This window comes from Prionailurus bengalensis, chromosome A2, assembly GCF_016509475.1.
Source record: "Prionailurus bengalensis isolate Pbe53 chromosome A2, Fcat_Pben_1.1_paternal_pri, whole genome shotgun sequence".
In the NCBI taxonomy this organism is placed as follows: domain Eukaryota; kingdom Metazoa; phylum Chordata; class Mammalia; order Carnivora; family Felidae; genus Prionailurus; species Prionailurus bengalensis.
Genome location: NC_057348.1, coordinates 10,394,033 through 10,406,610, shown reverse-complemented (window position 1 = coordinate 10,406,610; position 12,578 = coordinate 10,394,033). Strand labels below are relative to the sequence as shown.

The 12,578-nt window shown below is 46.7% G+C and overlaps 1 protein-coding gene across 1 annotated transcript in view; it reads left to right on the top strand.

The window, feature by feature from the left end:
* The first annotated feature begins 5,222 nt into the window (after nt 1-5,222).
* Nucleotides 5,223-12,578, top strand: part of ADGRE3 (adhesion G protein-coupled receptor E3) — a 44,106-nt gene continuing 36,750 nt past the window's right edge. The window contains exons 1-2 of the mRNA XM_043586840.1: nt 5,223-5,361; nt 11,924-11,974. Coding sequence (XP_043442775.1) covers nt 5,337-5,361; nt 11,924-11,974 — 76 coding nt within the window. The 5' untranslated portion in view covers nt 5,223-5,336. The remainder of the gene's footprint in view (nt 5,362-11,923; nt 11,975-12,578) is intronic.

Sequence of the window (12,578 nt, the reverse complement as noted above, 5' to 3'; positions counted from 1 at the left end):
AAACTTTTTTTTTTTAAAAAGAATGTTTTTTAGCAATTAAAGGGAATAATGGGGTGCCTGGGTGGCTCAGTTGGTTGAGTGTCCTGCTCTTGGTTCCGGCTCAGGTCATGATCTCATGGTGTGGTGAGTTCAAGTCCTGAGTCAGGCTCTGTGCTGGCAGCATGGAGCCTGCTTGGGATTCTCTCTCTTCCTCTGTTTCCACCCCTCCCATGTCTCTCCCTCTGCCCTTCCCCCACTCATGCTATCTCTGTCTCTCTTCAAATAAATAAATAAACTTTTTTTAAAAACCAAGGGAAGAAAATCAAATTTTATTAATGCCATGGATGTATTTTTTCTCCTGAAGAGTAAATGGATTGGCAGGATTTTAAATGTGAGTTTAAAGTTAAGTTTAAAGTTAAGATTGAGTAAAATTTATCAATCTGACATGAGATCACCAAACACAGAGAAGGCATATCCTAAACATTTGTGGGATGGATGGAGGGATAGATGGATGGATGGATGGATGGATGGACGGAAGGAGAGAAGGAAGGAAGGAAGGAAGGAAGATGGATGGGTGGATGGATGGAAGAAAGGATGGATGGATGATAGATGATGGATGGATGGATGGATGGATGGACAGAAAGAGGGAAGGAAGGAAAGAAAGAAGGGAGGAAGGAAGTTGGATAGGTGGATGGATGTATGGATGATGAATGGATGATGGATGGACAGGAGGAAGGAAGGAAAGAAGGAAGATGGATGGGTGGATGGATGGAGAAAAGGAAGGAAGGAATGAAAGAAGGGAGGAAGGAAGATGGATGGGTGGATGGATGGAAGAAAGGATGGATGGATGATAGATGATGGATGGATGGACAGAAGGAAGGAAGGAAAGAGAAGATGGATAGGTGGATGGATGGATGATGAATGAAGGATGGATGGATGGATGGATGGAAGAGTGGATAGACGAATAAATATGAAGACCAGGTTCCTAACCCCCATTTCCTATGCCTATTACTAAATTTAGCTTATTAATTCAATAATATCTGTGGACCTCAATTTCCAAATGCAATAAGAATATAATAGTATATTTAAGATAACATAAAAAAGGACTGGTTAATACTCTGTAGGATTGGCCTCGGCTCCTTGCACTCTAAAGTTTTCAATCTTCACCCTCAGTCCTGCTTAACAAACCAAACATTTGAAGCTACTTTGAATTTCTTATTCCTTAGTTTTCCCAGAAGGTGGCAGTATGGTGTAAGGACTAAGTACTCTGTATCTAGGTCCAAATAGGATTTAACCGTAGTCGTCGTCGTCAATAAAATTAGATTGCTGAGGGATCTTGTTTGTGCCTTGGCATAATATTATTTCTAAATCTCGTTTCAGGTAAAATCATAAAGAGTTAGGAACCTTGAATTATTTTTTCCTACTTTCTTTTGGTGACAACCAAATAAGGGAGGGATTCTATTAGGTCAGGCTCCCTACGCTTGTGATTTACTGGGGACTGCGCTCAGGAGAGAGAATAAGGAAAGCAGGCTACGGCAGAGTAGCAACATTTGAGACAGTGGGTATACACAGAGAAAGGTTTGGGTGCTGTGGGTGGTTGCTTCTGGCACTCTGCCCGGGTCCCATCCATCACTGTGCCTGTCAGGTTCTGTCCCCCATGCCACCCCAAGGGGCAGCCCACAGCCAGTGACTGATGGACCCAGGGGATAAAAGGCCTTGCCTCCCGATGGATCAAAGCCATGGTGCACCCCCCAGAGCTCCCCCAGGGAATGAAGCCAAGGCTAAGACTCCTACTGAGACCACTTCATTTAGCTCCTTCCCCTGCCTATCATGCTTCCTTAATATCCTTCTCCCGAGAGAGTTCTCCAAAAACTCATGGGCACCTCAGCCCCTACTGTCCCCCAACACATCATGTGGATCCCAATTCCTACCTCGGGTTCTTACAGGCAACTGGCCCGAGATAGCCACAGTATGAGGAATTTTCTATCAGTTAGTATGGGCTAGCTTTGGGATAATTGTGAAGGTTTTGGGGGGAGGAAGTGCTTCTGGGTCTTGAGGAAGTGCACCTAGCATTAGAGAGGAATGAGTTCCAAGTAGAGGGAACAGCATGTGCAAAGAAAAAAGACTTTATGAGAATGGGGATTTTTGTTTTGTTCACTATTTTATCCCCTGTGCCTAGAATAGAGCGGTGCAATCTGGGGTTAGGGTGGACGTCAAGCCTGGACTCTGAGGTCTGTAGACACCTGGAGATCCCCATTGTTGAGAGCCAAGCTACCAGCCCCGCCACCACCAAGAGACCTCTCAAGGGCTAGTCAGGATAGTCAGGAACTTGAAGTCACCAAGGGCAGCCACTTCTGAGAGCAACTGATAACTGCCCTCCAGCCAGATCTCTGTGTCATTAAATCAGTATTGATTGAGCACCTATTATGCCCCAGACCCTGTGTGAGGTGCAGGAAATACAGCGATGAATAAACCAACCAAAATTACTTGCCCTATAGAGGTGGCATTCTAGTAGGGCAGAGAGATAGTAAACAGAATAAGGGAAATAAATTGTTTTGTATAGTAGGAGGTGGTGATGGGATGCCCAGGTGGCTCAGTCAGTTAAGCAGCCAACTTCAGTTCAGGTCATGATCTCACAGTTCACGAGTTCGAGCCCTGCACCGGGCTCTGTGGTGACCGCTCAGAGTCTGGAGCCTGCTTCTGTGTCTCTTCTCTCTGCCCCTCCCCTTCTCATGCTCTGTCTCTATCTCTCTCTCTCTCTCAAAATAAATAATTTTTAAAAAAGGAGGTGGTGAGTGCACTGGATAGAAACAAGTGGGGAAAGTGGATGGAGGGTGTGTGTGAGAGAGAGAGACAGAGACAGAAGAAGGGAAGAAGAGACAGAGAAAGATTTAGACAGGGAGATCAGGGGAGACCTCACTAAAGAGGGGACACGTAAGCAATGACTTGAAGCGAGCCAGTGAGCCAAGTGGTCGCATGCAGGAATCTGGGCGAAAGCATTTAGGTAGAACAGCATTAGGCAGAAAGCGTTTAGAAAACAAGAAGTACAAAAGCCCAGAGGCAGGAGTGTGCCTGGCATGTCCAAGGAAAGGCAAGGAGCCAGGGTGGCTGAGGCAGAGAAAGCAGAGTGCAGGATGGGGGAGATTGGGAGGAGACGAGGGCGAGGAGATGACTGAGACAGATCGTGCAGGGACTTATGGGCCGTGGTGAGGACCCTGGCTTTTATTCTAAGTGAACCGGGACTCCCGAAGGCTCTCAGGAGAGGAGGAGCAGGATCTGACTTAGATTTAATAGGATCACATCACTCTTGACCTCAGTAGAGCTTTATTAAACATCACAGCTAGGCTGAGATGGACCAGGAGGAAGCAAAGAGAACCTTTCCAACCCGAATCTAGGGCCAGGGTGTCAGGGGTAGGAATCAGCATAAGAAAATGAACAAACTGTCACGAAGTTAACAGTAGCAAAGACAGCAGTCTGATAGATAGCAGGGAGGAGAGCCCCCTCTTTTGTGCATGAACCAGATCGACTGTATGTATAATGAACGTTGAAATCACGGAACGTCAAAATCAACTTATCCAAAACGTAACCCTGTCTCTCCCCCCAAAAACCTGCTTTTCCTCCAAGTTCCCTTCCTCTGTAGTTCTTAATAGAAAAGATTGTGTTAATTTTGTTCACTGCTGTATCCCTAGAAAGTAGCACAGATCCTGTCACTTAGTGATATTTGTCTCGATAAATATTTGCCCGAGGAGGGAAGGACTTAAGGTTTTCTTCCAAATCCTGCAATTGGTTTGGATTGCTCCAGATAACCAAATAAGTTATCACCCTGGACTGGATTTTTGAGACTCCAGCCAGATCTGTGGAGTGCCATCTGCTAAGGAGGTAAAAATACCAAGATTTGTGAAAATGACTGCTCCAATAACTTGAGATACCAACAGAGATACCCTAAATTCTGGCTTACCCAACTCAAAACCACAGCGTTATTTAAGCTTGATTTTGACACCAAAGTCACTTCCCACTCCTCAGATAATGCTCTGTAACTAAAAGGCATTCCTCTCCTAGGGTCAATTGATTCTGTCACCCCAAGGGCAATCAACAATAGCTATGAAAACCTACCACCAAAGGAGCATATGAAAATGGGTCTTGAGGGGCGCCTGGGTGGCGCAGTCGGTTAAGCGTCCGACTTCGGCTCAGGTCATGATCTCGCGGTCCGTGGGTTCGAGCCCCGCGTCGGGCTCTGGGCTGATGGCTCAGAGCCTGGAGCCTGTTTCCAATTCTGTGTCTCCCTCTCTCTCTGCCCCTCCCCTGCTCATGCTCTGTCTCTCTCTCTCTCTCTCTCAAAAATAAATAAATGTTAAAAAAATTTTTTTGTAATCACAGACACAGGACACCTGGGCAGCTCAGTCCGTGGAGCGTGCAACTCTGATCCACTATGAGCATGGAGCCTGCTTAAAATTATCTCTCCCTCTCCCCCTCTCTCTCTCCCATCCCCACCCCTCCCCACTTGCACTCTCTGAAAAAAAAAAATCACAGACTCAAAGAACCTACAAAGTTAAACATCTGACTCTCTTCCTTTTTTATTTAGTATCATGCTTGATATAAGCAAACCATTCACTTTTATCATATGTTTTGTTCTTAGGGTTGAATTTATCATTTTATAATCTTAAACGCAGAGATAACGACCTCGTTTGACTAATCTTAACTTATGTAAGCATTTTTTTAAAAGGTCAGTTAAAGGGCATCCGGGTGGCCCAGTTGGTGAAGCATCCGACTTCTGCTCAGGTCGTGATTTCACGGTTCGTGAGTTCGAGACCCGCTCCAGGCTCCTCACTCACTCTCCCTCTCTCTCTGCCCCTCACTCAGTCACGTTCTCTCTCTAAAATAAATAAGATAAATAAAGGCGCGCCTGGGTGGCGCAGTCGGTTAAGCGTCCGACTTCAGCCGGGTCCCGATCTCGCGGTCCGTGAGTTCGAGCCCCGCATCAGGCTCCGTACTGACAGCTCAGAGCCTGGAGCCTGCTTTGGATTCTGTGTCTCCCTCTCTCTCTGCACCTCCCCCGTTCATGCTCTGTCTCTCTCTGTCCCAAAAATAAATAAACGTTGGGAAAAAAAAATATTAAAAAAAAAAAAGAAAAAATGAGTGCAGAAAACATACAGAAAATAAACAAAAAAGCAGAACCATGGGTCTGGTGGTGAAAGACAAGAACAAGTTCCCTTTTCTGATAGAAATGTCCTGAGTCAGCTAGCCTAAGGTATGTGTATCAAGTCTCCTAATATTTCCTTGCAGTCAGAGAGGTGGTCAGCTTAAAGCACGGTGAGGAGCTTCAAGAGCTGGCTGGCAAAGGTTACCTACATGCAGGAATGCAAGGGTCATCACTCCTTCCAGGTATGTGTGACCTTGGGATTGACTGTGACCTTGGGATTGAACCGAGCTAGTGGGTTCAACAATCAGCTGTCTTTTCCTTCTCTTTCTTCGGCTCTGCTTTAAACATTCTCTTCTGGGGCGCCTGGGTGGCTCCGTCGGTTGAGCGTCCAACTTTGGCTCAGGTCATGATCTCACAGCTCATGAATTCAAGCCCCGGGTCGGGCTCTGTGCTGACAGCTCAGAGCCCGGAGCCTGCTTCCGATTCTGTGTCTCCCTCTCTCTCTGCCCCAACCCGCTCGCATTCTGTCTCTGTCTCTCTCAAAAATAAATAAACATTAAAAAAAAAAAATTCCCTTCTTCCCCTTGGCTTATGGTTTCTTTCCTCACCACCCTGTTCAGACTGCATTGTCAAATATCCCTAAAATGTTCCTGATGGTCCAATCCAAGGACTTGCTCATATTCATCTTCACAGGTTTTCTGTTTGACTTCCTCTCCTCCTTGATAATTGTGTGACCTGGCACTGATCCGACTTTTTCTCTACCTCTCTTGCCATTCTCTGCTCCCCCCCCCCATCCTTTTTCTTTGTCCTGTGCCAAGAATATGAACAACAAGCAACATTTTCGAGCACTCACTATGCACCTTGTATGTATTAACCCATTCAGTCCTCACAGTGGGCCGATGAGGTGGGTACCAGTATTTTCCTCGTCTTAGGGATGAGAATAATGAGCCCAGAGAGATTGTGTTACCTGCCCAAGGTCACACAGCTTGTAAATGGCAGTCAGGACTCGAACCCAAGCCACCTGGCTCCAATTCTTTGCCACTATGCTCCTCCCACAGGATTCTGCTCAAGGACTCATCTTTCTGCTCCCGCTCCCGGAATCTCTTGATCCTGTGGCTTCAGTCGCCACCTCTGTGTAGACAGTTTCCCAACTCTGAAGTCCCGTCCAGCCTTCCGGCTCCAGATCAAATAGCAATACCAATAGCCATAATATCAATCATACCAATAACCATAATATCAACCAAAGCTTACATTTATTGAGCACTTATTCTAGCCTCACATCAAGCTAAAATGGTTTCACCTGCATTATTGTACCAAATTCTTCACGTGAATGATACAAAATACCATCACAGAGAGGTTATGGGACTTGGTTCAAGTCTCACAGCTGTTTAGTTGCAGAGGCAGGTGGTACATCATAAAGTCTATCAAAATAATATAAGCTCTCGGGGCACCTGGGTGGCTCAGTCAGTTGAGCATCCGACTTTGGCTCAGGTCATGGTCTCGCGGTTCATGGGTTCAAACCCTGGGTTGAACTCTGTGCTGACAGCTCAGAGCCTGGAGCCTGCTTCGGATTCTGGGTCTCCCTCTCTACCTCTCACCTTCTCATGCTCTGTCTCTCTGTCTCTGTCTCTGTCTCTCTCTCTCTCTCTCTCTCCCTCTGTCCATCTCTCTCTAAAATAAATAAGCATTTAAAAAAATCTTTTTTAAAAAAAAGAAGAATTGGATTCTAGTGCAAACAAAATGATCGTGGGGACAGCTAGCATTTACGGAGTGATTTCTGTCAGACATTACACTTCACACATGCCCTCGTTTATGTCATCACCCCCAACCCCAGGAGGTAGGCAATGCTGTCTCCCTGTTTCATATAAGGAATCAAAGCAATTAAACAACTTGCACAGATAGTGTCCAAGCCACTTGACCTCCAGACTGGTTTCCTCATTGACAAAAAGAGTCAGCGGATGATTTCTAAAGTTTCTTAGAACTGTGGGATGCTGGCATGCTCATAACTCTTGGGAAACCCCAATTTTAAGACGCACGCACATAGTATTGAGCACAGGTTGCTGGCTGGACTGGAAGGAGGCCCTGAGGACTAGGCTTGAGAAAATGTGGTGGTTGGGGCGCCTGGGCGGCTCAGTCGGTTGGGCGTCCGACTTTGGCTCAGGTCCTGATCTCGCGGTTTGGGAGTTCGAGCCCCACGTCGGGCTCTGTGCTGACAGCTCAGAGCCTGGAGCCTGCTTCGGATTCTGTGTCTCCCTCTCTGTCTGCCCCTCCCCTGCTCATGCTCTGTGTCTCTCTGTCTCTCAATAATAAATAAATGTTAAAAAGATTAAAAAAAAAAAAAAGAAAATGTGGTGGTGCCCCGGCTGCTGAGCCTCAGGAACTAGGAAACGCTTTTCAACCTATATGTTTTACTACTTGGCTCTGTGAGTTATATTCATCATTTGGGCAGGTGTAGTGTTAGGCCACTTCTGCAAAGTAATTATTATACCAAAGCCAGGGGAAGGGAAATTTAAATATATTAGGAAATATGCCAGGACCCTGCCGCTAAGCAGTCCACAGCCCAGCTGAGAATATATTCATTGGACAAACAAAACTATTCAAAATGGTCCATGAAGGCAGTTGTGCAAGTAACTGATCACAACTAGCACCCTCTTTAATGCAGGCAGCACGGAAGGACGAACAACAGCCCCCCAAAGATGTCAACGTCCTAATCCCCTGCAGCCTGTGAATATGTTACCATATGAGCGTAGGGGAGGAAAAACTTCACCTCTACCCTCTTAGGGTCTCTGGCCGAGAATAAGAATTAAGCTGACATAAGACATTAACAGGAGAGAAGCAGACAAGTTTCATTACCCTGCAACATGTACACGGGAGCCTTCGCAAGAGAACAAAGACCCAGGAAAGTGACACCAGAGCACAAAGCTTTTGTGCCTTTTGACAAAGAAACGACGACTTTGTCAAGGGACAAGACGGAGGGGTTGGGGCTAGGGATGGTGAATGGTGCGAAAGTGACTAGGAGGTCTGTTGGAGGGATAACTGGGGGAAGCCAAGGGCCGTTCCAATGAGTGTGTTTATACAGATCCATTTCAGCGTGCATTCCCAGTCTGGTGGTAAGGACATCCCTCGCTTCCTGGCACAGGGAGGGCACCTCTCTCTCGGGGGAAATGTTACGGCCTGATTCTAAGCAGGAAAAGGTAGGTCAGAAAGCCCTTCCTGCAAGTGCTGTTTCTCAAGTGCCTTCCACTCTATAAAATAAGCAACATGCCACAGCGGCATGTTTTGAGGTGTCATGTCCCAAGCAATGTCACATGCTCAAAGGGACTTTACAGATACGGATTATGCTAAGGATCTTGAGATGGGGAGATTATCCTGGATTATACAAGCGAGCCTCTTATAATCATGGGCGTCCTTTTAAGAGGGTGGCAGGAGACCAGAAGGGAAGGAAGATACTCGACTGCTCGTTTTGAGGGTAGACCGTCAGCCGCGGAATGTGGGTCACCTCTGACAGCCGGAAGTGGAAGGGCATGGATTCTCCCCTAGAACTTCCAAAAGGAAGCAGCCCCACTGATAACCTTAATATTAGCCCAGTGAGGCTAACTTTGGACGTCTGGCCTACGGAACCATATGAGAATACATTTCTGTTGTTTTTAAGCCACTAAATTCGTGGTAATTTCACAACCACCAGAAACTCATAAAGGGAAACCCAAAAAGAGGTAGCATTGCCCTCCCTCCCATTCTTAAAGGGTTGCCGCTAGCCCATAGGGCTTTGTCTCCCAAATCCTGCAGTCGGTCTAGATTGCCCCCCAAATGACCAAGTAACGTATCACCCCTTCTACTGGACTGTCATATCTGGGGAGCAGCATCTACTGGAAGAAAAGGTACCCTTTCCTCCAGTCGTTGTCACTGTAAACCTGTCGCTGTCAATGGCACCTCCATGCATGCAGCATGTGTGGGATTTCTGAAAGAGAGGTCATGTGGGTTGATAGGTTATCAGCAGGAGCCCAGAGCCTGAGTTGAATCTCAGCTCCGCCCCTGCCTAGCTCTGGGAAGTGGAGTGAGTTACTTAGCCTCTCTGTGCCTCTCTCTCTCTCTCTCTCTTTTTTTTTTTTTTAGTATTCATTTTTGAGAGACATAGAGAGAGTGTGAGCAGGGGAGGGGCAGGGAGAGAGGGAGACACAGAATCGGAAGCAGGCTCCAGGCTCCGAGCTGTCAGCACAGAGCCTGATGCGGAGCTCGAACCAACAAACCACGAGATCATGACCTGAGCCGAAGTCAGATGCTTAGCCAACTGAGCCACCCAGGCGCCCCTCTGTGTCTCTGTTTCTTCATCTGCACAACTGGGATCATGCTACCAGCACTCATTTCCTGAAGTCATTGCAAAGCTAGATTAAGGGCATGTGCCTAGGGTGCTTAGAACAATGCCTGGCATGGAATGAGAACTCAATTCCCCTTAGATGTTGTAGAGGCTGGCCTTAGAATTTTGCCCCACCCCCACCAAAGAAATCCTCTCTCCAAGACATGGTATCTCTCTCCAAGGGGGTTTCACTGGCGTGTTTATAGGCAGGATGGAGGGAGAGGTTGCACCCCAGGGCATGCTGCCTTTTACTCCAAAAATTCCCTGTAAGTGTTGTTTCATAGCCACCAGCTGATACATGTTCTGGACCTCCGCAGGGAAGCCACACACCCCCATCTTCTCCAGACTGTCGGCCTCAGACTCTCTCAATCCCCTGATCTCAGTCCTCTATGTACAGGAATTGAAGTTCACCCCAGCTCTACCTAACTGGTCCACCCTGACCTACACCCGTCGCCCAACTTGGTTAACGGAGACCCTTCCATTGCCAGGACCCACTTTCTTTTTTAATTTTAGCTTTATTGAGGTATAATCGATAGACCAAAAAGTTGCACACATTTAGTATATACATCTTGATAAGTTTGTACATATGTATACACCTTACACCCACAATACCATCACCACAATGAAGATACCAAACATTTCACCTACAAAAATTTCCCTGTGTGTGTGTGTGTGTGTGTGTTTGGTAAGAACACATAAAATGAGATCCATTCTTTTTTTTTTTTTAATTTTTTTTTCAACGTTTATTTATTTTTGGGACAGAGAGAGACAGAGCATGAACAGGGGAGGGGCAGAGAGAGAGGGAGACACAGAATCGGAAACAGGCTCCAGGCTCTGAGCCATCAGCCCAGAGCCTGACGCGGGGCTCGAACTCCCGGACCGCGAGATCGTGACCTGGCTGAAGTCAGACGCTTAACCAACTGCACCACCCAAGCGCCCTGAGATCCATTCTTTTAATGCATCTTGGACTGCACAACACTGTATGGTTAACTACAGGTACTAGGTTTTACAGCAGGTCTCCAGAACTTACCTTATATAACAAAAACTATATCCATTGAAAAGCAATTTCCCATTTCCTTTTCCCCCTAACCCCTGCTAACCACCAATCTGTTCTCTGCTACTATGAGTGTGACTCCTTTCGATATTTCACGTTAAGTGAAATCATACAGTATTTGCCCTTCTGTGTTTGACTTATTTCACTCAGAATAATGTCCTGTAGTTTATCCATGTTGCCACGAGTGACAGGACTTTCTTATTTTTTAAGGCCAACTAGTATTCCATTATATATATATCACATTTTCTGTATCCATTCATCTGCAGAAGCCACTTTCTCAAGGGATAACCAAAGTTGCAAATAAAGTGACTAGTCACCAGAGCTAAACTTCAACAAGTGGGCACTATAGGAGCCATTGGTTGGTTGTTCATATTGAAAGATTCCCACACCATTTGTAACCAATCATTGCCCAGGACCAGCTCCCACAACACTCCTGCCCACCCAAATCCTGCCCTGGGACCCAACCCACCTCTCCATAATTGGGCATCTACATTAACATCTGCTGGAGTAGAGAAGGGGGTCCAGAGTCCATTCTGATTGGCCGATTCCTGCACCATACCAGCTGTTAGTACTATCCTTGCAAATGGAAAATAATTCTAGATATTGGTATGTAATAAGAATGAAAAGAAGGCGAGGGGAGAACTAGCTATCAGAGTGGTGTCGGATTTCTCAGGAAAGGGAAAGAGAAGCCACCCATCTATCCATTGTCTTCAGGTCTTTACCTGAGCAGGAACACGCTGAAGACACCACCAGACGCTGGGAAGGTTTGGGGAAGAGGAAGGAGCACTTGATCAGCCACAGTAGAGGCAGCCCACATTTCCCAAGAAGGCAAAAACAGTACTTCCCTTCTAAGAAGTGTTTCTAGAACCTTGGCCATCTTCCCTCAAGAGGAAGACTGATTTTTATCCACGTAAATCTGAGTGGATTGGCGACTTGCTTGTAACCGGGAGAATGTGATAGGAGTGGAGTTTCATGGCTTCCAGGGCTGGATCTTAACAGGACACATAGCCCATTTGGCGGGGAAACTCCTTCTTAGAGTTCTGAACTGCCATGGAAGCTGCCTGCCCAAGGTTGCCATGTTGGGAGGAAGGCCAAACTCCCCAAGTCTAAGGCTCCATAAAGGGGTGACAATGCACAGTCAGTTCCCAGCTGCTCCAGCCCCAGCCACTGCCTAACTGCAACCGTGTAAGAAACCCCAAGCCAGAGTCACCCAGCTGAGCCCTTCCCAAAGCACAGAAATCATGAGAGATGATAAAATGGACCTTGCTGTTTTAAGCCACTACATTTTGTGATGGTTTTTACGTAGCAGTGGATAGCGGGTACACAGCCCTTGGAGAATTTCCTGGAATCTTTCCACAGCCATCTCACGTGTCTCCCTTCTGCTTCCCTGTTCCAGGACTCTGTTTTCTGCTGAGTTTGTCAGAAGTCATGGCTCGGATGACCAAAGGTAAGTGCTCAACGCCTGACTTCTCCACAGTCCGAGACCAGGAAAGGTGGAGACCCAGGGTACATCTGGGACCACTCACATCCTCCAATGGGCTAGAGCAAAGAGGCTTGTTCTGGGAGTAGAACTTGGGGATGCTTGCTCCGACGTGGGGCTCGAACCCACGGACCGTGAGATCATGACCTGAGCCAAAGTCAGACCCTTTAACCGACCAAGCCACCCAGGCGCCCCAGGTTTTATTTATTTATGTAATCTCTACACCCAATGTGGAGCTCGAACTCACGACCCCAGGATTAAGAGTCACACGCTCTTCCAACGGAGTCGGCCAGGCACCCCTTAATGTATCTTTTTACTTTAGTGTCCTTTGTTCATTTGTTTTCAGTCACCACAATGTGCCCAATGTAGAAATAGAACAGAGGCTAAAACACACAAAGGAAGTGAAGTGAGCACCCCAGAGGGGAGAGACAGAGCAGGACGGTAATCATTTTATTCTGATAATAAGCGAGGCACCAAAACAAAAACAAAAAAAATAAACAAGATGACTTAAGGCTAACTTTAATCCCCTAGAGATCTCACTAGATTCTGATTCAGCAGGTGTAAGGGTGGG